This window comes from Gorilla gorilla, chromosome 1 (genome assembly GCF_029281585.2).
Source record: "Gorilla gorilla gorilla isolate KB3781 chromosome 1, NHGRI_mGorGor1-v2.1_pri, whole genome shotgun sequence".
Classification (NCBI taxonomy): domain Eukaryota; kingdom Metazoa; phylum Chordata; class Mammalia; order Primates; family Hominidae; genus Gorilla; species Gorilla gorilla.
The window spans coordinates 7691216-7717568 of NC_073224.2; the positions used below are offsets into that span (position 1 = coordinate 7691216).

The window sequence follows — 26353 nt, forward strand, 5'->3', positions numbered from 1 at the left end:
GTCTTTGCATTAAGGCCAGGTGCGGTGGCTCACGCCTGTAATCCCAGCACTTTGGGAGGCCGAGGTGGGCGGATCATGAGGTCAGGAGATCGAGACCATCCTGGCTAACACGGCGAAACCCCCTCTCTACCAAAAATACAAAAAAATTAGCCAGGCGTGGTGGCAAGCGCCTGTAGTTCCAGCTACTTGGGAGGCTGAGGCAGGAGAATCGCATGAACCTGGGAGGCAGAGCTTGCAGTGAGCTGAGGTCACGCCATTGCACTCCAGCCTGGGCAACAGAGCAAGACTCCGTCTCAGAAAAAAAAAGAAAAAAAAAGTCTTCGCATTAGCAGTTCATGGTTAGAAGTGTTTATACGGGGGGAAAGAATGTCTTTGTCCCTTCAAATACTAGCAGACTTCCCATAGGCTGATTCACCCTGGCTTTGGTGCCTAGGCTTGGAGTGGAAGTGGTATTTGTCTCTCTTCCCTTCCTTGGACTACTATGGAAAGGAAGATCCCAACTGTACATGTCAAAACAATGGCAAACTCTTAACCATCTTAGACCAAGGCAAGATATTAGAAGATGTTTCTTAAATTATATTGATTCAGATAAACAAATGAATTCAAATCTCAATTGAAATGAAATTAAAGCTTGTATTTTGGTAAGCCTCTGAAAATATTTCTAGGCTTACAAATAATTTTGATGTAAACTGTCCACCTTTTTTAAGTATCTAAGAGGTCAGATCCATGGATTACGTGTAGGAGGATATATCAAGAAGTTTATACAGATCATCCTCCCACACTCTAATCCTTCAATAACAACACGTTGTTGTTTTATTTTCTTCAGAATAAGGGGACCTGAGAAGGCATGCATTTTGGCAGGATGGTCAGAGGCAGGAATGACTCATGGTCTGAGAAATGTGCTTTTGGGAATGTGAGATCGAGAGCACTTACCTACACCAGCCACATTCTAAGATGTTTGCAAATATTACTGGATATAACTTACATCAATGCTCAAAACAAACCCTTGTATGCCAACTATATGGAGAAATTGGAACTGTGGGGAGCTTAAGAAATTAGCCCATGGTCACACAAGGGTGGGGGCTGGATTTGAAAACAGGTGGCCTCATTCCATAGGCTTCTATGCTAGAATGTCCTATATGATGTTAAGAATGCAGGCTTACTCAGCTGTATCCCAGGATGGCATCATACAAGGCTTCTGAAGAGGCGATACAGTAATCCTTCTCCATAGCATGGTTCTCTTCTTTATAAAAACCGATTTCACACCTTCATTTTTCTGAATTCCGCTAGTGGATGCCACCCATCAAAGTCCAGTGGATACCAGGCAGATGGTGTTGTGAAGTCTCCCCCTTTCTATGACTGTTGTGGGCTTCTAGCTAATGTCACTAACAGCTAATGTCATAACTCTTTTACTCTATCCATATTACTCACAATGACTCTTCTGAGCTTCAAAGTAGACCAATTATTCACAATCTAAAGACAAAAGGTGAATACTTACAGAAGTTAAGACATCCAACTAGGGTTGCAAAGAAAAGGACAGAAAAAGTTTGGAAAACAATAACGGCATGAATTTAATTGGATTCTTTTAGCTGCAGAGATGATCATGTACACAATCTTGTCCAGACAGGGCAAGAACCATGAACGGCTGTGCCCATGGTTTTTCCCTGTTTTAAGGTGATTCTCCTAATTGGTTAAGTAAATATCCTGGGAGTAGAACCCAATTAACCATCATCCTGCCCTTGGAAAGAACAAGACTTTACAGGAGCTGCCTCATTTTACCCCTAGAAATGCAAGGAAGTCTCAAAAAAACAGATTATTTCAACTTTTTAATCTAGGTCCATCCTTCCTTAACATTATGAGAGGAGAAATAAATGTCTCCTAGTTCTGGTGTGCATATATTTGTCAGTCAGTCTGGGCAAGTTTTACCAAGTATATGAGCCATTTGTTTTAATTTTTTTGTCTGATGTCTTTTTATAACTTTTCCCTATGTTATTGATTTTTATTGCTTTGCTTAAGTTTTCTATATATTAGAAAATTTAGGTCCTGTAGGTCTCATGCTTCTTAAATACAAAGAAAAAAAGAAAAATTAAAGCTGCTTTCTAAAACTCTTTTTATGATTACATTTTGACCATGAGATTTTATTCAATCTAGTTAAATCTACTGATCTTTTCCTTTAAGGCTTCTGGCTTTGGGGTTTTGCTTAGGGAAGATTTTTTTCTCTCCTTTACTATATTATGGTTCATACTATCAAAAAAAAAGCCAAAAGACATCTTTCTATTTTTTTTCCAAACTACCATCTTTTTTTTTAACCCCTTCACTCAGCAGGAGTATTTTAAATGTGTATGTTTTCATAGCATCACTGTAGAATTTTTCTTAGCTCCTTTTCCAAATGATTTAAGTAATAACTTATTAATCACGTTTGGATATATTTTCCTTTGCATTTCATAGGTGATAATTACCTAATTATAGATCACAATGGCTTTATTAATGTAATTATAGAATTATCTTATTACTTCAATATACTATTATTCTTAGTTTTCCAGGTAAGAAAGAGAATATATTTTTATGTGAGGAGTGATAGCCCCTTTAATTTTCAGGCCAAGAAACGCATTGAAGTGCAATAACAGTCATGTCTTACTCCTTCCCTTGAGCTAAATAATTAACTCTTGAAGCCACTCTCTGCATGGGCTCTAGACTGACACCAAGTAGCCATAAAATACCATACACTGAACAGAGTAACCATTACCCTATAGTTCCACAATGTATGTCCAATTTCCCACAGATAACTTCATAATCTCCCCCTTTCCTGATTTGTTCCTTTTTCTTTAAAAACTGGAGGTTCTCCTTTGTTTTCTGAAGCACTCCTTGAGGCAACTTTAAAGTATGTCTCAGGCAGCTGTGCTCAACCTTGGCCCATGGCTATGCAATATAGCCATGTAGCAGAACTGCATGTATACCCCTTAAGGTTAGATTTAAAAAGAACAAGAAGAGGCTTACATTTTTGGCATATCCATCAAGATACATGGGAATAATAAAGATCTAGATCTATGGACAGTGTCCTCCACCAATAGATATCTTTCATGTCAAATTTTGATTCGGCATCTGCTTTGAAGAGGTGTAATACACCCAAAACTCTTAACCCCCACAAATAGAAGAAATTAAGAAACCTCAGAGAATTCAACCCTAACCAATTTGTCCCAAAGAAAATTAGTGTTCTTCTTAGATAATAATATTTATCCAAGTAGGAAGGTCAGAGATATATTGAGGAATGAAGACCAATAAAAATTCATGATATTTATGTATTTGAAGATCCAAATGATTAATATTTCTATTTTCCTTAATCAACAGATTTAAAGTGATTACATTAGAGTAAATAAGACAAAAAGATCCCAGCTATCACATGTATATGTGTGAAAATTTGTAGTCTGTTCTAAAACATATGTAAATTATATGAAAAGAGCTAAAACTTTCATCATAAAGGAAAAATAATTTGCTCTGTGGATATCAATATATTACAGAATTACAATCATTAGAACACTATGGTATTTGTTCAGGCATAGGCAACATAAGGGCCAAAAACTATACCATGCATATATATGACATGAGCAGTGGCCAAGGTAGAACTTCAGAGAAAAAGATGCAGTCATTCGAATGTCCATATGGTTAAAAATAAAATTTGATGCCTACTTTACCCCGGGTGCAAAAAATTAATTACAGGTAGATAATTGATCTAAAATTTAATGGTAAAATATAAAGCTTTTAAACATAATATAGCAGAATATATTCAATATTTCTCGTGAGGTTAGAAAAATAAACCTTCAATGAAACAGAAAAAGATCCAACCACGAAGGAAAATTTTTACCAATTACAACACACTTAAAGACTTATGTTTCCATGAAGACAGTTAAAAAGATAGACTCTAAGGTACAAAAAGACACTGGAAATGCATATAACCAACAAAGATCTCATACCCAAAATACTTTTTTAAAAACTCCTATAAATCAATAATGAAGAAACTTGAAGAGGCAACACACAAAAAAAGGCAATGCCAACAAACATTTGAAAATGTGTTCAAAATCATTAATTATGAATGAAATGCATCTTAAACACATAATGAAACGTCCCTGCAGACCGCCAGAATGCCTAAAATTAAAAGGCCTCCCAAATATCAATTAGTCCTGAAACTGCAGAACCATAGAAATTGTCACAGATGATTGGTGGAAATAAAAATTGGTGCAAAACTTTGTCCCTTGAGGCCAATCTCTGGCTGGGCTGGAGGGGCCAAGGTGCTCCCAGACCACTGGCAACAGCACTCAGTAGGAAATGACTGGGGGCTGCCATTATAGACGCTCCAGTGGAGGCAGCAGGGGCATCATAGGTGGGAGGTGTTCTGGCATGGTGCTCTGCAAGTGGGGTCACTCCAGAGAGGAGTGCCATGGGTAGGGGGTGCTCTGGTAGGGGGAGTTCTGGTAGGGGACACCACAGTCAGGAAGCACTCCAGTGGAGGGCTCTGTGGGCAGGAAGTGGAACACTAAACTTCCACTGGAAATAATTTGTATTTAGACTTTATGAAATTTGAAGTGGAAAAAAATAGATGTCCATACTCTGGTTGTTTCAAGTACACTTAAAAATGTTCCAATAAATGAATCAACTATCAATTTTTAAATGCAAATTAATTAAAAGTACTAATTTAGCTCCTTAGTTATACGAATTATATTTCAAAGTACACAGTAGTCACGTGTGTCTAGTGGTGCCATATTTGATAGCATAGTTCTAGATACATTTAACTTGAAAAATTACTTTTAATTGTAGAGTTCCTATCTCTAATTAAATAACCTATATCTACTTTCCAAGGCATATTTTTGAAAACTTTTGTGCCCCTTTTTGTGTCTTTCCCCATCTTTGTATCCTCCTGTTGTTTTGTTGTCTCAAATCATTATTTCCACATATTAGTTTCCTAAATTTGTAAATGGAAAAATCAAATATTTGTAATCTTCTTAATTCCCTATTTTATTATCATATTGATTGATTATCCTCTGTCATATAGCCCCACAGAGAATAGAAGCCCACTTTCCTAGAACAAGCAGTTAAGTGGCTAGTACTAGATATTTGATTTAATTAGCTACTGGTGGGGTCTTTTAAATAAGCTTCTTGTTATGTCAGATTACATTCTACAACGGTAAACACAGTCTTCACTTCATGGTGTGTGTGTGTGTGTGTGTGTGTGTATTATCTCAACAAAATTTCAATATTGAGGTATAAGAAAACCAGACTGGAAATTACATGATTAAAATAAAAATTACATGGTATTTGAAATAAAATAATAAAGCAATCTGTTTCACACCATACCAAGTTCAGACTTTTCCATAAACCCATAACAAACTACTGTGAAGAAGCTTTCCAAAAGTGCAATACACATTTTGTTTCAACATTTGAGCAAAGCTATTTTTTCCAGATACTCGGAATTCCTTTGAACTGAAATAGAAGTACTATTTCAATTTACTTTCATCTGTATCATCACTGTAAAGGTTAAATTTTGGAAAACAAGGTGGGGAGGGTATCACAGAAGTGATCTGTAAGCTTGCAGGGTTCTCAATCATTGTGGCATGTCTCCATCTAATGCACGTAGGTATAGTACAATGAACGTTTCGTAAAGTAAGGAGAGAAGTGTCACAATGGTGAATAAAGAGTTGCATAGCACAACCTATCAGAGCAAACATCAGCAATGTACTCTTTAAATGTAAAACTACATGACCAATAGATTCAAGACAATTTACAGCTTTCTTTGCTTTGAATGTAAAACAGCAAAAATTCACTTCCTGTTACTACTTCTTACCCTTTTTTCCATTGAAACTTTGATTGTATCTATATGTATATTTAACATATGCATACTTGTGTGATTTATCACTCACTCTGTATGGTTGCTCTCTAAAAATATAGTCATTATCCAGTGCCTTCAGTTCTCAAACACACTTTTTTATTCATATTCCAATTCAGTGTTTCCATAACAGGGATTCAACTCAAAGTTGATAAGTTCATTTAATGCAATGTTTATTTTTCCTTAAACACACATAACTAAATTTATGGTGCATTGAAATGAATTGGCTTAGGATCCAGGCAGTGTTAAAGAAGTAATGACAAAACCATTATATGCTCACAACTGTGAACTGCACTGTAAGAGTAAATCAAAGAGTTTATGCATGAACTTTCCATGCAGGCATTAGATAATCCAGTTTCTGTGTTAAACAAATTTTAAAAATATATTTATTTTCTGTCAAATATTTGTGCAAAGCTCCCTAGAAGATATTTAAATCATTTTCTGACATACAATACATACAATGACATACAAGAGTTTAGAGACAGAGAAATATGTAATTAAGCACTTTCATAATATTTTATAGCTAGACTCTAAAAATCTAAGCTAGATTTTAATATTTGGGTAGAATTTGGGCAAATAGAAGATTTCATGAGGAAGCTAATATGGACCAAGTTTCAAAGATGCTGTAGTGAGCATACAGAGTTTGAAAGGTATTGCCAAAGGCTAGAAACATATTTTATTACATTCTTAAGTTATGAGTAACATAAACAAAAAGATGCTCAGTCTCAGCTGTCCCATCTGCTTAACAGTATTACATGCTGCCTCATATCAGTCAGAGGATTAATAGAGGTGGTATACACAAAAGTGTCTGATACAGTGAAATTAGGCAACAAATGTTAATTTCCATCTCTAGGAAAGAAGCAGCAAGAGGACAAATAGGGTGACACGATTGTCTCCTGCAGCAAGGAGTAGAAAACAATTCTACACATTTAGGGTACTTGAAATGTTATATAATATTAAAGGTCCAGAAAATGTATAATTTATCACAATGTTAGAAACAGTGCTAAATGCTATTTCATTAATTCTAATACATTATGAAAGCAATTTGCACAAGCCAGGAATCAATACATTAGAGAAAAAGAAGTTTTAATGAAGAGAAAAATATTCTACTCCAAAAACATAATTTATTTTTAAAAAGACATGAGAAAATCACCTTCCTAAGTGTTTGGGTAATTGTATAAAATCTACCAAGCACACATGAATCAAATAGGTAAAATGCAATAAAATTGAGTACATTTTTTAAACTGTAAAAGTAAGTTGAAATCATAACTTTAAGTTAAAATTACAACTTTTACCAAATAGTGAAAATCAGAAGCTATAAAGAAAGTTGAATCGATAAAACCTGAGATGCAATGCAAAATCTAGGACAATAAAGCAGAAACTAACTGAAGAGAATGCTGGAAAAGATAGGACAATAAAGCAGAAACTAACTGAAGAGAATGCCAGAAAAGAAGAAAGCTTTTTGAGGTATGAGAACCTCATACAAATCTCATGCAATGCATGTGGATCTTCAGAACAAGAGTAAAAATCATTGAAGGTGTCATAGGAAAACTTTAATTATTTCTACATGAATAAGAGATGTCAAGTGAAGAAGTATAGGAAAAGAGATGGGCACGATGGCTTACGCTGTAATCCCAACACTTTTGGAGGCTGAGACCAACGGATTGCTTGAGGTCAGGAATTCAAGACCAGCCTGGCCAACATGGTGGAACCCCGTCTCTACTAAAAACACAAACAAATAGCTGGGCATGGTTGCATACACCTGTAATCCCAGCTACTTGGGAAGCCGAGACATGATAATTGCTTGAGCCAAGATCACGCCCCTGCACTCCAGCCTGGATGACAGAGAGAGATTCCGTCTCAAAATTTAAAAAAAAAAGTGCAAAAATTGTAGGAAAATAGTTGCTTTCTATTTCTATTAAAACTGACTGCTTGAGATTATCAGTAGCAAGACTCCATGACATTTTTATCCCAAAATAGAGATAATTTTAAACAGCTAGTGGATGGCAGAACAACAACAACAAAAAAAGTTACTTCCCATCTTCAACTTTAGTCATCTTTTCATTACCCCACTGCTTCTAACATTCCACAGGACTTTACTCAGAGCGGATTTAATGTCCTTGTTCTTCAGACAGTAGATAACAGGGTTCAAGGTTGGAGGTGCGACAGAATAGAACACAGACACCAGCAAGTCTAGAATAGAAGGTGCATCAGACCCTGGCTTTAAGTAAGCAACAGCACCTGTTACAAGAAACACAGTGACAACAATGAGGTGAGGCACACAGTTGGAAAAGACTGTGGATTGTCTCTGTCTCGGTGATATCCTTAACACAGCAGAGAAAATGTACAGATAGGAAACTACAATGCAAACTAAACATGAAAATGCATAACAGACCCCAATGGCCACACTGACACTAATGATGGCATGTTCTTTAGAACAAGTGAGCTTTAGTAGGGCAGGGACATCACAGAAGAACTGATGTATCTCATCAGAGCCATAAAAATTCAGAGAGAATGTTACAGCTGTGTACAAGAGTCCCAAGGCCCCTCTGTTGAGCCAGGACAGAGCCATCAACTGGACACAGAGCCCTCTGCTCATGACAGCCTCATAGTGTAGGGGGCAGCAGATGGCAGCATAGCGGTCATAGGACATGGCAGTAAGGATGCCAATCTCTGATCCAGCCAGCAGTACCACCAAGAAGAGCTGCAACCCACACCCCAGGAAGGAGATGGAGTCAGTGGAGGTGATGGAGTTGAGGATGGATTTGGGGACTGTGGCAGAAATGAGACACAGGTCTAAGAAGGACAAATGTCAGAGGAAAAAGTACATTGCCATGTGGAGACGATGGTCAAGAATCATGAGGAGAATGATGACTAAATTCATCAGCACAGCCGTGAGGTAGATCAGTGAGAAGAGCAAAGCATGCAGCCTCAGGAGCATCCAATTCTCAGTAAATTTCATAAGCAAGAATTCCATCATCTGTGTCTGATTGGTCACAGTTCAAAATTACAAGCGACCTATTGAGTAAAGGAAAATAAGTGTCATACTAATATTAAAAAGTATCATTTGTTTCTTCATTTGTGGAATGAAGGTATGTGTAGCATCAAGGGCTAGACAAAAAGTTTAAAAATATCAAGCAATTTATATTTCTCATCGACTCGGGTGTAAAACAACTGTGGGTATATCAGTCTAACACTTAGTAGTCCTGGACTAAGATTTATTATGAAAGAAGCAAAGAACTTCACTTCTCTCCCTCATTACTTGAAATGACTTTTGAGTGATTTTATTTCCTTTGGGAATTACAGGGTTGGCTATGCAATTATATATAAAACTGTAATAGGGCATACATTTTCATGTATAAATATCCTGGTTAATGTAGTTTTGTGTGTATTAAATGTTATGAATGAAATTTCTGCTTGCTACTTACTGCAATATTTAAAATAGTCATTATCCTCAGGTGATACTCTAATTTACTATCCCCTTCTTACTGAAGGATGTTAAGATTATTCTCCCATTTTTGCATTAAAGTTTACTCCTTTGGTGAAAATGTGATTATAGTATCATTTTTTTCTTTCTTTAGTCCATATACATAGCATAGCACAAAAATTAAAAAGTAGTCGTTATTTCCACAAATCAGTTTTCAAATATATAGTGTCATTTTTCATGAAAAGAACAAAAACCTGAGACTTAGCCAGATGATTAACATAATATTCTAGGAAGGATTTAATTAACCACAGGAAGCAACAGACAGGGATATCTACTGCATCTAACCAGAGATGCAGTGTGTCCTCTTATGTGATAGACATTCAGAGATTGTCATCTGAGATCCCTCGCACACCCCAACATGAGGGAGAGTTTTGGCCATGTTTTTCCCTCAGATCATCTTGTCTTTAGAACCTCTCTTGATTTTACTTTAGTATCACTTCAATGGCAATTTTTTCACTTTCCCCTTTGGTTTCCAGGCCATCTCTAAAACACACAGAACAGAAAACAGTGTGGACGGTTTGCTAGTTTGGAAGTAGCTCTTAGGGTATGTAGACACTGCTCTAGGTTTTATTCTCCCCAGCAGGTCAAACAGAGAAGGCTTTAAGTTTGGGGCAGCCATTACCTTGCTCATGTTGAGCTATAAGTCAGGCTCTCCATTATTGCTCTAAAGCTTTTTCCAACAAGAACACCCAAAGTTTGCAACATAGCATGAGATTTCCATTTGCTCTTGAGTCTTTTCAACTTAAAAAATATTTTACTTTTGTAGACACAAGAGGGTCTCACTTTGTTGCTCAGCAGTTTTTCAACTGAAAGAGAATGTAGCAGACCATTACAACATACATTCTCCTCCTTCTCTATAGACACATATGCACACACACACAGCCGAGAGGATGAGCAAGAATAAACAGAGCTTTTCCAGGATGAGCAGTCGTACCTCTAACCTTCACAGAATACATCCATTTCAGTACAGGTGATTTTCTGAGAACTAAATTAACAAGTGATTTAAAGCTGAAAAGGGACCAGGCATGGTGGCTCATGCCGGTAATCCCAGCATTTTAGGAGGCTGAGGCCAGAGGATCTCTTGAGGCCAGGAGTTCGAGACAAGCCTGGACAACAAGATGAGACCCCTCTGTGCCCACAAAAATTAAATAAAATAATGTTTTAAGTTGAAAAGACTCATGAGCAAATGGAAATTCCTTACTATGTTGCAAACTTTGGGCTTTCTTGTTGGAGAAAGCACTGGCCCTAGCTTTAGAGCATTAACGGAGAGCCTGACTCATAACTTAACATGAGCTAATTCACGGAAGCCCCAAAAGTAAAGCCTCCTTTGTTTGACCTGCTGGGGAATAAAACCTGGAGCAGTGTCAAAATACCCCAAGAGCTACCTCCAAACTAGCAAACCATCCATCCTTGTTTCTGTTGCATTAGCCTGTGTGTTTTAGAGATAGCCAGGGTAGCTCAGTGAGTGAGTGGGTGTCCTTTTGAGTTCCTTCCACCCCAGTGATGTTTGACTCCAACGCTAGATCTTTATCCCTTCAGTCTCATTTTTGATTTATATTTCACCTTATTTCACATGCTTACATATGAAATGAGTGATAGCATTAGTTTAAAAGTCTGTGTGCTTTTCTTTACAGATAACATTAATAACAATAAAGCTTTGCCTCATTATATTTATATACTTATTAGGTCCAGGGAAATTCCACATGATTAAATAAAAATATGCAATCTGAGTCTCAATCAATCTAAAACTGGGAAAATACATATAATACACAAAATAATCCTAAAATCAAGGGGTATCTAAGGAGGCTGGGAAGATAGGGTAAGTTCAGGTTTATATGTTTCTTTACCATTTCTATATCATGTTAACAACAAATTTTGTCACTTTTGTCAAGAATATGATGAATGGAGAGAATAAACGAGCAAAGGGGAAGAGGAGAGGAGAGGGGAGGGCAGGGGAGGGGAGGGGAGGAGAGGCCTATCTGGAGTCTTCAGCTCCGGAAAATGTTTCCATTCTCGAGTAAGATCAACAGAAGCAACATTCATAACAAAGGCTATATGGAATCTTCAGCCCCGGAAAATGTTTCCATCCTCAAGTAAGATCAATAGAAGCAATATTCATAACAAAGGCCGGTGAGAATGCTTTCCCAAACAGTTCTATATTTATTTCAAAATAATTTCAGAACAGAAGAAAATAAAAATGAAATGTCTAAGTAATTTAGGACTTCTTTTCACAGTTTTTGTTCAAAGAGAGCTCTAGTTTTCAATTCTTAGGGAGATCTAGTGAATGCTGCAAACAGTTTCCTATATGCTTACCGATTCCTGCTTCAAGACCCCAACTCCCTGGGTTAAACTCACGATGATTTTGACTGACCACTTCTGTCCTCTACGTATCAGTATTTATTTCTTTTGTGCAGTCTCCAAGCTCTGCTTGATGTCCTCTGTATCAGGCACTTCCTTCTTCAAGAAGGAGCAAGGCTTTTAAAGCAGCTTTAAACAGACTTTCATTGACTACATGGGACTCTCCTGGGAGGTCACACTTTTACTTGTACTTATATTTTATTTCATAGGTTTTAAAGCCCTGGAGACCCAGCTCTTCACTCTCACCTCAGATCTGAGACGTGATGCCACACCTTTTCCTCCAGTGAGTCAGAAAAGGAGATCTTTCTGGGTCTCATGAGAATAAACCTTTATTTATTGCATCCATAATATGTGACTAATGGATCCTAGACATTCATTTGCATGTGACAACTTAAATTTAGGTGTGTGTACACAGAATCTTTAAATTGAGTGTAATAATCTCAGTCCAGTTTCAACTGAGAAGGACACTGGGAGATGCAGTGCTCTGACTTTGGGGTCTGAAACATGGATTTGTTTAAGTCCTTGAGCCATCACACTTCCCTTGGATCTTTCTTTTCTCCTCTCACTCTGGATTTAAGCCTCCAGTGAAGATGACGTCCCTTCAGATTCTCACAAATGACAAGAGATGCCTGTATAGAAAGTTCCCAAGAGCACCAAATTTCCAACATCTGTTTCATTCTTAAGTGATGCCAGGGGCATCCTCATGAGCATCCTATGAGTTCAGGCTTCTCTTGGAAGCAGCAACAAAATGAAACTCAGCAGGGTCTTCTCCAGGGTTGGGATGAGGTACAGTTTATTTTCAGATTTTGATCTTGTAATATTATATTCACATAATTTCTAGTTATTTGCTCATTAGTTTGCTTTGAATGACTGACTTTCTAGATATCCTGGTGGACACAGCCTCTATGCTGCCTAGAGCTTGTTTCTGTCATCCAGCAACCTCTTGTGGACACCCCACATTCATCACGAAGTTGATGTTTAGATTAGACCTTCTTCTTCATCATTTTATGACATTTCATAAGAGACATATGACATCCAGCCCCATAGGACTTCATTATCTACATTTTAAAAATTAGCTTATTGATTTTTAAGGTATTCCTAGGGATTTTGACAGGGACTGAATCTAGATCAATGTAGAAAACACTGTATTTGTAACAACATTGAGTATTTTGAGCAATAAAGATGGTCTATCCCTCCATTTTTAAGTCTTTAAAAGATTCTCAGAAACATTTTGTTATTTCAGTACATATCAGTACACAACCCCCAAGCTCATTTTGTTAAATTAATCAGTAGATACTTCATGAGTTTGATCCAAATCTGTATTTGTTTGTTTAGGCTGCCATGACAAAATACTACAGATGGGGTGGCTTAAACACGTCGTCTGTGAGTGGGTGTTTCTCACGATTCTGGAGGCTGCACATCTGAGATCAAGACGTCAGCTGCCTTGGTTTCCTCTGAATCTTCTCCTCGGGCTGCAGATGGACACTGTCTTGCTGCCTCTTCCTGTGGTCGCCTCTTCCTGTGGTCGTCTCTGTGCATGCGTGCCCCCAGGGTCTCTCTGCGTGCCCTAATCCCTGTTCTAATAAGGCATCAGTAAGTTTAGATTGGGGACCATCCTAATGGCCTCACTTTATCTTAATAAGCTCTTTAAAGGATTTTTCTCCAAATACAGTCACATTCAGAGGTCTTGGAGGTTAGGACTTCAAAAGATGAATTTTGGAAAGACACAGTTCAACCTGTAACATAATGTAAATGATATTGTTTTTGCTTTCCATTTCCATTTGTTTTTTAATACCATGTAACAGCCTGATTTTTATCATGCAACCTTCTTAACTAGCATAGTAGCTCTGGTAGCTGTTTTGTAGATTTCTCAAAATGTCTACGTAGATACTCATTTTGTGAGGAAAAGCTGCACTTCTTCATTTTTAATGAATTTTCTTTTTCTTTTTCTTACCTTTTTTCACTGCTTGGGGCTAAATAGAGGTGGTGAGAGAATAATCCTTTTTGATCCAGATCTACAGAATAAACATTCTGGCTTTCAGCATTAACTATGATATTAGTTGCAGGGTTTTGTCTTTTGTTCATTTTGTTGGCTTTTGTTTTTGTTCTTCTTGGTTTTGAGTTAGCAGATAACTTATTCAAAAAGAGTATTGCAATAGAAAGAATTTCCCCAAGCATGATACCTGTAGTCCTCTAAATGGTCAGGCAGAAAGGGCTTTTGTTATATAGGGAGAGTGAGGAAGGCTAGAAAGGACAGGGAGTGAGGGAGTAGAATGAGCAGATAGCATGATTGAACAGATAAACAGGAAATGTCTTTCCTTAAGTTTTAGAAGGTTTGTAAAATAGGAATTGTTCCATAGTCCAATGCATTTCTTTGGTTTTTGTTTCTTTTTCAGATGCCTTTTATCAGTTTAAGAGGTTACCTTCAATACCAGGTTACTGAGGATTTTTGTCACAAATTTCTTCAAATCTTTCAAATCAGTTTTCTGATAATGAGGTAAGTGTATCTATTCATTTTTCGTCTTTAGTCCATTATTATGGAAATTAATCCTTAAATCTAGAGAGACAGGTGAATATAGAGAGTCACAGCTAAGATCTGCTCACTAGGAACGAAAGCCACAGAAATAATAAACTGGAAGGCTCACAAGTTTGATGAATTTCCGAATGCTCTCAGGATGGTGTAAGAGTAAGAAACTCCTGAGGGCCGCAGTCTCAGGGGGACCTCGTACTTTCATTGGTTTTATATCTAGGAATCCCACTAAGGCTTTCAAATAAAAAGCCAAGAAAGAATCTCTCCTGGACCGGCAAAAAGGTGGAAAAAGTAACCATAGCATGCCCAGAGCCTTCCCAGATCAAAGGACCACTCCAGGCAAAAAGACTTTACTACAAACATATCCTGCCTGGGGGAAGGGCACGCTGAGTCTGAAAGAAGCCAGACTTTCAGACTTGCTTCTTCACTTAGCAAAATGCATCCAAGATTCATCCATGTTGTTGTGTGGGTATCTCATGCCTTTTTACTGATGATTAGTATTCTACTGTATTGTTGAAGTATACTTTATCCACTCACCTACTGAAGGACTACTTAGTTTCTTTCAGTTTTGGTGATTATAAATAAAACTTCTATAAGCACTTATATGCAGGATTTGTTTGCACATAACTTTTCAAATCAGTTGGGTAAGTACCAAAGGACCAAATCACTAGGTCATTTGGTAAGGCCATGCTCGGTTTTGCTAAAAGAGAGGTTTTACTTCCAAATAAGATGGACTAGGAAAGAGCTCCTCAGACCCCTCCTTTTCTCCAACAGAAAGCACATGTGAAACCTAAACATAATATAAAAAACACCTGAATAAGTGCTGGCAGACTGTGGCCAAAGGTTTCTGTTCACTTGGAGAAGTGTTGTAAGGACGCTTAACCATTTTAGTTTCCTCCATCACAGCTTTCAGTGTTGGGATATGTGCAATTCATACAGCAACACAACAGTGGTGAGCTTATGATGCTGGCCAAAATGGATAGAGATAGATCCTATTTTTTTCTGGATTGGGGCGCCAGAAAAGAGAAGACTGGGGACTATAAATCCTGAGTGTAGAGATCTTTAAAGTAAAATACAAAAAAAAAGTTAGGCCAAACACTTTCTACCCACATCTCTGGCTTACCCCTGAATCACACATGCACAGAAAGACCGAAAGATATTCAGCCATACCAAGATCTGAATGAAATGGAAGCTACTGCAAATGAAATAAAAATTGTAGTTCAAGACCAATGAAGAAATGGCTTGTTAATATGTAGAAATAATACTCACTTAAAAATAAAATAAAATGTAGAATCTCTACAATTCAGCTTTCATAATATTCAGGATAAATTCTACCCATCATATGAGGAATCTAAAAATTAAACCCATTAAGATGTGAAAAGAAAATAAATCTAGGCCAAACTCAAGATGAACCAGATGTTGAAGCAAACAGACAAAGATACTTATATTGGTCATTTATCTCAATTAAGAAAAAAAATATGTTTTCAATACATGTGAAATCTCAGTATACAAATGGGATTTCTCCACAAAGAAATAGAAATACTTTAAAATAACCAAATAGAAATTACAAAATTGAAAATTTCCATTTCTGAAATTAAAATTTTTCTGAGGGAGTAAGCACATTGAAGATAGAGCATATAAATTATCTAAGCTGATGAATTGGAAGGAGAAAAAAAAAGAACATGCCAGAAAAAATAATTATAGATATAATGGCCAATATTTTTTGAAATCTGAGGGAAATAGAAATCTGTAGGTACAAGGTGCTAAAAAACTCAGTCAGAACACAAACACAAATAACTCAAACAAAAATAAATAATAGTAAAACTGTTGAAAGTAAAGTATAAGCACCAATCTTTAAAGCAGCAAGAAAAAATTAGTAATATATTACATAAAGGGAAAAAATACTGTGAATAATGACTTCTCACTAGAAATGATGATTACACAAAGAGAACAGAAAAACATCCTCAGCATACTGAAAGGTTGAAAGGTTTGGAGGGGCAACTATCAATCAAAAATTTCATGTCCAGCAAAAATATAATTGAGAATGAAGGAAAAATAAAGACAGCACTAGATTAAAAAAGCCTAAGAGGAATTTGTTGACAGCAAAACTGCCTGTAAGAAACACTGAAGTAAGATCTTTAGAATGAAATAAATAATACAAGAAATATACTGAAATACTAAAAAAAGTTAATAGTATCAGACATGGTCATATATGGGCTATGACAGTTAATTCTATGTGTCAATACGATTGGACTAAACAGTGCCCAAGTAGCTGGTAAAACATTATTTCTGAGTGTGTCTATCAAGGTGTTTCCAGAAGAAATTAGCATTTGAAATAGTAGACTGAGTAAAGAAACTCGCCCTCACCAAGGTGGAGAGGCATCATCCAATCCAATGAGAGTATAAATAGAACAAAAAGGCAGAGGAAAGGTGAATTCACACCCTCTTCTTGGGCTGGGATAGCAACCTTCTCCTGGCCCTCCAACATCAGAGTTCCCATTTCCAGGCCTTCAAATATATATATTTTTTTATCCAGTCGGTTTTGTTTCTCTGGAGAACCCTGACTAATACATGTGTAAATGCCAAAGATATTATTTTACAAGAAGGAGTGCATTTTCAATTATAAGTAGAGTTAGAAAAAGTTAAATATGTATATTTTCTCATTCCTGGGACAGCTATACACAATAAAAAGCAGCTAGAAAACCAACAAATTTTTAAAAGAAATTTTAAAAATTATTCAAATAATCACTGAAAAATGGCAGGAAAGAAGAAATGGAGGAAAAGAAAGAGGAAATAAAACAGTAAAAAACAAAAATTATCTGGCAGGGTAAGTGGTTTGAAGTGTTTTATAGCCCCAGGGTTAATTTTCATTATAGCTAGCAGATGTTGGGTGCAGTTATGCAGGGTAGAAGTAGGCAGGTTATATATGACTAAAACATGTGAGGTTTTTTTGCTATGTTTGAATCAACTGGATGTGTAACAATTTGAGTTTGGTGTCATCAGGGTTTGAGCTAACTGTCACAGCTAACTGTGAAGAAGTAAACTACGTGAGGGCCAATCTACAGGAGCCACCTTTGACTCATTTATATAATACCCTGAAGTGTACCTCCTGTAATTTAATAAATGTTCACAAGGTTTCTATTTGGCAGCTTTGTTTATAACCACAAAATTTTGGAAACTAAATACCAAAACATATAGTAATTACTGAATAAACTATTACCTATATTTACATTGGAGTATTCTTCAACCATTAAAAAATAATGATAATGAAGGCAGTTTCCATAAACTGTATCTAATGTTTGCCAGCATTTATTACATTAAAGAATCAAATGTAAGGGAGGATACTTCGTATGCTATAAGTAACAAGAAAACATGAGCAAATCTTTTTTTGTAAAATTGAAACCTGCAAACAACAAACCAGTAAACCCTGAAATTGCTTTTCTGTAGATCTCGAGCAATGGGGTGGAAAGGATAGAGAGTGACATTTCATTGAGAATAGTATTCTGTGGGGTTTTTGTGTGTATTTTTACTTTGGAGAAGCATATTGATTTTTTACATATAAAAACTGTCAACAAAAGTAAAGGACAAAAAACTTTAAAATTAAATGCAAACCAAATCAAATGAAATAACTATGGTTCGAATGAAAAACATAACCATGTTCAAAAGAAAATAGAAAGAAACCATTTTAAGTAACTTAACCATAGCCTTAATATAAACTCTTAGTCTAAAGGGGAACAGAGCTACAAGCAAATCTTCAACTATGTTATGTTGGCTTGTTGTATGTTTCAGGAGTCTTCATTTTTAGCAAAGTGCTCAGATGATTATTATACAGTATATTACATAGCTTGGTTATCACTGTCCTATAGCCTATAACTCTATGATAAGTAGAATTAAGGGAATATTTGAGTACTTTATTATTTTTCTGCTAAAAGACTAAGTCATGTCCTTAACAGTGTATTTCAGAATGTTCTGGACCTACGTTGGAAACAGTTGTTTCCTCGCTACAGAAAACACATGTGATTATAATGCTAATGGTCTTAAGAGATAATCACTTAACAAGGTGATTCAGAAAATATTTAAAACATTTTTCTTTGGGGAATTCTAAAGTATTAGCCAAGTGCCTTAAAAATAATTTGTTGCAGTCCCTTGACTATAGACGTTTACAAATTATGTCAAATTTGAAATAAAAGAAAGGCAAATAGCCTTCCTCATTGTGGTAGTATGCATCCTTCCATGTGAAGAAACTACCACAGCTTTGCAGAGCTCTTTGAGTCTTTTACCAAAAGTCTGGAGATGGAATCATGTGCTATGTTGACACGGAGTTTATGAAGGAACCTAGATGTTTTGTTTTAATTTCAGGTAATCAACTGACAAATTAAACTTTTTATTCTGGAAGAAATATTTCTACCCTTGTGTAGATGTGATGGAATTATCTCCTTAAGGACATCTGATGAGTAGTCCTGTGTCCATGTGGTTGAAAAATTGGAATTATTTTACGGTATTAATTTCAAATTTCTATTGGTAAAATGTTAAAGTACTCTGTTTCAAAGCAAAATTTTTAAAATCTTGTAGATATTAAGGAAATTTAGGGCAGACAAAAAAAATTAATTATCCTTCCTCCTCCCTTTTGTCCTTCCTTGTGTATTTCTCCAGACTGACCATTGAAGTAAGCTAATAAATGTCTTCAGAATTATTGAATCACTCTACCACATTTTCCAAGTTCACTATATACTGCTTCTCCACATGTGATCCAAATGTCCATAACCTTTACTTTATTTTTTAAGCTTCTTTTCCTAAAGCATCTTCTCTACAGATCTTTGTCCTGTATTTCTTCTCTTCATTTTGTTGTCAGCCCCCAGGTCACCCACATAGAAAGCCCTTTCATCTGGTTAATCTCTAAAATAACACCTTTATATTATCTTAATGCCTCCCCCAATCTGAGTTTATCTTGTTTGCTAATTTATTTGTTCTTTTTCTGCCTCCTCCCATCAACAGAAAGCTCCTAGGAAAAAACAAAGTTGTTTATTTTTTAAATCTCTACCATCTAGTTTGATGTCTGATATATATGGAACATTTTTTTGATCTTTTCAATAAAGAATAAATAACTCTACATCAGTAACTAATAATTGAGGGAAATATTTTAAACACTGAAAGAAGATATTTGATAGTTTTACAAAGTAAATTATCGACAACTGACCATGATCAAGAAAAATTATTCAGTTAGGATGGGAAAGCCATTTTATCATGGTGCCCTGTCAAAATTCCTTTATAAACAAATCAACCACCCTTATAATGATGTGGCTTTAGTACACATATGCACATTCAAAGAACATGAAATTTTGCTAAATAATTCATTTTTTATTTCTACACTAAGTGAGATATTCATTATGTTAGAATTGCATGACCTCAAGATACTACAAACATTGAACAACAAATCCTTGTTTATTTTCCCTTGCTTACTATCATTAGAATAGAGAAGGTTATTTACCTGTGTTAGGTTATTCAATACATCTGTAAGTGTGACTTCATGTTTACAACATCACATGATAATTGATATTTTGCACCTGTATAGGATATTAGGGATACTAACACAATCTAAAGACATGGGCCTTTGGATTGCTTTTCTGAAAGCAAAGGATTCATCATGAAGCATGGCATAATAATAATTTGATGCAAATTCTCAGTGGGTTGGAAAAGCTTCTGTGTTTAGTCAAGTTACATGTGTCTTGTAACAAATTAAGTTTGAGGCTATAGGATTAGGTAAAACTCATAAAGTCTCATGGAATTTACACATTACTCATGGAGTTTATCTTAAAAAATGAACAATGAAGTTTTAAGTAAATGGAGAGCCATTTTAGGTAGGTACATGACTCCTTTCCACTGAATATTTTTGTATATCAATATGACTCTTGCTAGTCTGTATAGACTAATTTTTTAATTTTTTTCTCCTTTATTCTTTTTTTGCATATTTTCTCACCTTGACAGGCACTGAAGAGAATCTAGTATGGCCAATGTCACCTTGGTGACAGGATTTCTTCTTATGGGGTTTTCTAATATCCAGAAGCTGCGGATTTTATATGGTGTGCTCTTCCTACTGATTTACCTGGCAGCCCTAATGAGTAACCTTCTCATCATTGCTCTCATTACCCTGGACGTAAATCTCCAAACACCCATGTACTTCTTCCTGAAGAACTTATCCTTTTTGGATGTCTTCCTGGTGTCTGTTCCAATCCCAAAATTCATTGTCAACAACCTAACCCACAACAATTCCATTTCCATTCTAGGATGTGCCTTCCAGCTACTTTTAATGACTTCCTTCTCAGCAGGAGAGATATTTATCCTCACTGCCATGTCCTATGACCGCTATGTAGCCATCTGCTGTCCCCTGAACTACGAGGTAATCATGAATACTGGAGTCTGTGTGTTAATGGCAAGTGTTTCCTGGGCCATTGGAGGGCTCTTTGGTACTGTATACACAGCTGGCACATTTTCCATGCCTTTCTGTGGCTCCAGTGTGATTCCACAGTTTTTCTGTGATGTTCCTTCATTACTAAGGATTTCCTGTTCTGAAACACTAACGGTAATTTATGCAGGTATTGGAGTTGGTGCGTGTTTAAGCATTTCTTGTTTCATCTGTATTGTGATCTCTTACATTTATATCTTCTCCACTGTACTGAAGATCCCTACCACTAAAGGTCAGTCCAAAGCTTTTTCCACATGTTTCCCCCATCTCATTGTTTTCACTGTTTTTATCATAACTGCTTATTTTGTTTATCTTAAGCCACCTTCAAATTCACCATCTGTTATTGACAGGCTGCTTTCTGTGATCTACACTGTGATGCCTCCAGTATTTAACCCTGTAACCTACAGCCTGCGGAACAATGACATGAAACGTGCTCTGATAAGGTTGTTGCAGAAAACATATGGTCAGGAGGCTTACTTCATTTAACACTTTCAAGTTCTGTCAGTGATACAGTGCCTTACAGATCACAAGAAACTTTCCTTATTTGTAACTTTGGAAAGACCTGAGAAAAGAAAGCAATATACTCAAATTATTTTTTCCCTGAAGAAATAAATACTCAAGAGCCTAACTGACTATTTCTAAGTCACTTAATTGCATTACATCAGGATAATACATAGTGTTATAGTAATCATTTGGTATTCTTCTATGACAAAGCATTTCTGCCTTTGTATTATAACTTTCTGAAAGAATTGGTTCTGTTTAACATGATGCTTTCATCTTTGGTCTCTTAATAACCCATTTTCTCTATTTTATTCAGTGAGAACAAATTAAAAATGCTGAGGTGATTCAATGAGTGCAGTATAATGCATTTGCATTATACTACCCAGATAAAATTCACATGACTCCCCTGAGAATCTAGCTAGAGCTGAGCAAATACTAGGCAAAAATAACACAGTGAGCTAAGGCCATTTTAGAGGTGTGCCCAGATCTGTAAACAATCGGCAGGACACCTAAAGCAGAGGTGAGAAGACATGTCTGAGCCAAGGTCTCCTAGGCAAGTGGTGGTCACCCAGTAAATAGTATTTCCAGAAACAGACCAGGCAGAGTTCTGAAGGTCTGAGAACTGTGTGTTTCTATGTGTCTGCATGTCTATAGTTCAGAAAGGCCTTCACCTCTCCCTGTATAAAGAATAATGTTTTAAATCTGATTCTGAAAAGAAGCTTGGAAATGTGTTAAAATGATTTCCCAAGTCATTCAGTTGTGATAGACTTCCTTTGGTTTAACCACTAGTGTCTACAATGTGAAACCTTTTTCTTTACCTTCTATATAACCCCCCTAGAGATTCTGTGTCTTATTACAATAACTTTGTGGGTTTTATATTGACTTTGTCATGTTCTTATTTATCTAAGAAAAAATACAAATATTCCTAAGATTGTTCTCAATTATTATGCTCTTTTTTCAATCATGTTACTAATGTTTTATTAACCACTGAATTAACTAGATGGCCAGGTATTAATTCTGAGTCACATGTTATCTTATTTAATCATGTCCCAAATATCCTCTGACAGCTATGTTGATTTTTACCATACCAAAATAAGATGCTAAAAATATAAATAAGGTTAAATTAAACTTTCATGATATATCTTACACATAAAATTTCCTTTAAGTTCTACCAGAGGGAAAATCACACAATTATTTGTTCTTTCCCTTTAAAGAAAAAAATGTATGCTAAACATGAATCAATTACTTTGACATGTACATCTACCTATTGTCAGAGTTGAGTAGGCAGAGTTGTAAAAGAGAAAAGACTGTTACCCTACCCTCAGTTAAATTATATTGGTGAAATGTTTTTGGTTTAAATATTTAAGAAATTACGTGCATTGTGGAGAATCTGTTGAGATTTTTCAGTGTCCTCCCTTTCGTTTTTTAGTAGCATCTGATATTTTATAATTATAGTCCTCTTTTTCTTATATTTTATTAGTTTTATTGATACACAATAATTGTCTATATTTATAGGGTACATATGATATATTGATTCAGGCATATAATGTATAATAATCAAATTGGAGTATTTGTGTTTTTCTTTGTCTGCCTGAATTATTTCAACAGAGTTGTCTTCAAGTTCAAAATTTTTTTCTTCTACTTCATCTAGTATTTTGTTGAAGCTCTCAATTACATTTTTATTCCATTCATTAAATTCTTTAGTTCCAGAATTTCTATTTGTTCTTTTTTACGGTACCTATTTCTTGTCGAATTTCTGATTCGGATCATGATTTTTTTTTCTTATTTCTTTGTATTATTTATCTGTGTTCTTTTGTATCTCACTCGGGTTCTTTCAGAGAATAATTTTTTTTCAGGCATTTTATATGCCTTTTCTTTGGGGTCTTTTACTGGGGAATTATTGTCTTCCTTTGTAGGTGTCATGTTTCCTTGCTGTTTTGTGTTTCTTTCATCCCTATGTTGATATCTGTGCATCTCATTTAACAGTCACTTCTTCCAGGTTTATGGAGTAGCTTCTGTAAAGAAATACTTTTTCTTACTATATATGTGGCTTCAATTTTGGTTGGGCAGATTGCTTTGGCTTTGGTTCTGGATATACACCATACTGTAACCACTGTATGATTTCTTTTACCGTTATCAATGTCAGTAGTTTCTGTGCGTTCCTTAGTGGCTTAGGTTGCAGTTGTTTGCAGATGCTTTGACTAGCCTTTGCTGAAGATGGGGACACAAGGTTGACTGGTGCTTAGGCCTTTTGGTGGTGTGTGCAAGTGCTAGCAGTAGTGGCAGCAAACCCTCAGTAGGCCAGTCTTTGGACCTTTGAGTGTGTAACAAGGATGCTGGCTGTAGAAACAGCAGGCTGGGCAGGCTGGCCCTCAGGCTCCTGGGTGGGGTGTGTGGGTTCCAGTAGGCTGGACACACCACTCTTCAGCCTCTGGACAGTGTGTGCAGGTGCCTACATGTGTACTTACATGGATCTCTCATTTACCTTTTTTCCATATGAGAAGGGAAGTACTTCGTGGCTCCTAGCCCATCCAACTGGCTGCCTTACTTCCTTCTCTATGCTACCATTTTGAGTTTCCATACCTCAGAAGGTTCCTTTTGCTTCCCTGCTGGATACCAGCATTCTCTCCTAGACAGTGCCATCAACATTTGGCTATTTACTTGCTATCTCAGTCCTTCTTTGTGGAGTAGGTGAGTGCTGGGCATTTCTAGTTAGCCATCTTAATGACAGCTGTCCAAATTATATCAGTGCCTTATTTTTCTATAATATGTTTTAATTACCAGGGAAAAATTGATAAAAAACCATTTTTAGAAGATTGACAGCTAGTAAATATTTAAGAAATAATAGAATTTAAAAATTCATAATATTAATCATCTATATTGGAATTGATTCAGGCAAGAATCAGCCATGGATGATAAAACCACTAGAAAAAGAGTTGCAAGAAAATGAGATATCTTCATAATGACAAGCTTTTAACCTCAAACTATCTATTCCGTATTTACAATAAAGAGAATGATGGTAGCCTCCATAATCTAATTGATCAAACTGGTAACAATAATAGTAAAATAACTTATGTGCCTCCTGATATGTTACAATATGTAGACTACATCACCCTTGAAATATTCTCTTAAAATATTTAACCTGGAGTTTAATCAAGCCTCAGAACTAACTTCCAGTTTTCAGAAAAACAGAAGATAGAAATTTAATAATACCACACGAGAAACAACTGAACAAACGAATACTATGAGACATCCTGTAAGAGACTGATGAGACAGCTCAAAAAGTCAAATTTGGGGGCAAAATGACCAAGGAGAGTCCTACAGTAAAAGAAACTAAAGATGGATTACATATTCACAAGAACATTGAAAAGTATATGGTATCTGAGAATAACTCATCAATGGGGAAAAATAACTTTTGGAGAATATAATTTTTTAAGTACCTAAAAGTACGAACAAAATGAAAGTAGTTGGATTATATACTGTGTACAGGGATGAGAAGATTCAATAAAGGTGTTGATTCTCCATAAGTAACCAATAAACTTTTCATTTGAAGTCTTAAAGTAGTTCAAAATGGAACTTAAGTTTTTAAAAAATTCATATACACAACTTAACAGCCATGAAAATTAAAACAATTTTTAAGATGAAAAAGTAAGAAGTAGAGTAATGGCTTTTCAGATATAAACATGTCTATAATATTATAGTAATTGAAAGATTATGGTTGTTTAGAGATAGAAAATGGACCAAAGGAAGAAAACTCAATCCATTCATGAATGGTGACCAGAATATGACAGAGGATAAATCATATGTCACTGGAAAAGGAAGGACTAGAAAGGAAAATGATGTAGAAAAAAATAGAATTAAATATTTTTAAAATCCACCTTACACTACACATACAAAAAATAAAATTCAGATGAATTACAAACCTAAATATGCTGAAGTTCACATCCTCACTGACACTTAACTTTTATCTTTTTTATGATAGCCACTCTAACAGGTGTGAGGTGATGTCTCATTGTGGTTTTAATTTGCATTTCCCTGATCTTCAGGGATGCTGTGCACTTTTTCATATATTTGTTGACTATATACCTTCTTTTAAGAAATAACTGTTCAGGTCCTTTGCCCATTTTTAAATTAGATTATTTGTTTTCTTGCTATTGCGTTTAGTGTCTTATTTATTTCAGATATTAATTCTGTATCAGACATATGGTTTGCAAAAGTTTTCTCCTAATTCAGTTTGTCTCTTGTTAACTATTTCCTTTGCTATGCAGAAGCCTTTTAGTTTGATGCAATCCCATTTGTCTAATGCTTTTGTTGCCAGTGTTTTGGGGGTCTTATCCAAGAAATCATTGCTCAGACCAAAGTCATGGAATTTTAATTCATTTTGCATTGATTGTTGCATATTGTGTGAGACAGGGTCCAATTTCATTCTTCTGCATATAGCTATCCAGTTTTTCCAAAGTACTCAGCATGCCAAAGTGTCATACTTTGAGGTATCATTTTCTGAGCCCAAACATAAGCATTACTGGTGTTACCGTAGAATTTTCAGATTGTTTCACATGAACAAACAAACTAAAAATATTAAATATAAACAGCAAAGGAGAAAAATTCTATTATTTCTTTTCTATCTCTTAAGTTGTTTTGCACAGTGATTTATTTCTCAATAACTTAAAAAAATGCTTATCAACGTGTTGGGGCTTAGGATACAACTCCAAAATATGACTGTAAGAGATCAGAATACGTCACCTCAAAGTATACTTCTTGGGCAAATTTCCAGCAGGTTACTTTGAGAAACTGCAGACATGGCTACTTTTTTATTTTTTAAAAAACTACATCTCTAGAGAAAATCTACAATAGAAAATGTATCTGTATCAGGAAGAAGGCTGCTCTAGGGCAACTTTCATTATCTGATATACTTTCTATCTGCATAACAAGACAATGTGTATGCACAATACATTTTTCCCCCTCATGCTCCCATAACCTGTCAACGCTACGCTCCAGAGATCCCTACCCCTTAATCTTATCTATAGCTAAGGGTGTTATATAAGCCTCAATCATGTGGCCCTTCTTTGAATCTCATATTTTGTGGGACTCCTGTGTATATGAACATTATTGAATGTAATTTTTCTCCTGTTAGTC

The 26353-nt window shown here is 35.8% G+C and overlaps 2 protein-coding genes across 2 annotated transcripts in view; one reads left to right on the forward strand and one right to left on the reverse strand.

Annotated features, from left to right (window-relative positions):
• The window catches only part of OR14A2 (olfactory receptor family 14 subfamily A member 2), a 32780-nt gene extending 11436 nt beyond the window's left edge, over positions 1-21344 (forward strand). Inside the window, exons 2-5 of the mRNA XM_019032842.4 lie at positions 11933-12006; positions 13059-13316; positions 14120-14220; positions 20239-21344. Coding sequence (XP_018888387.3) covers positions 20258-21202 — 945 coding nt within the window. The 5' untranslated portion in view covers positions 11933-12006; positions 13059-13316; positions 14120-14220; positions 20239-20257 and the 3' untranslated portion in view covers positions 21203-21344. The remainder of the gene's footprint in view (positions 1-11932; positions 12007-13058; positions 13317-14119; positions 14221-20238) is intronic.
• OR14K1 (olfactory receptor family 14 subfamily K member 1) lies at positions 7932-13262 on the reverse strand. Its single transcript, XM_019032852.2, is given in 2 exon segments — positions 7932-8877; positions 13126-13262. Coding segments are annotated over 2 exon segments (1083 nt in total).
• Positions 21345-26353: the final 5009 nt, after the last annotated feature.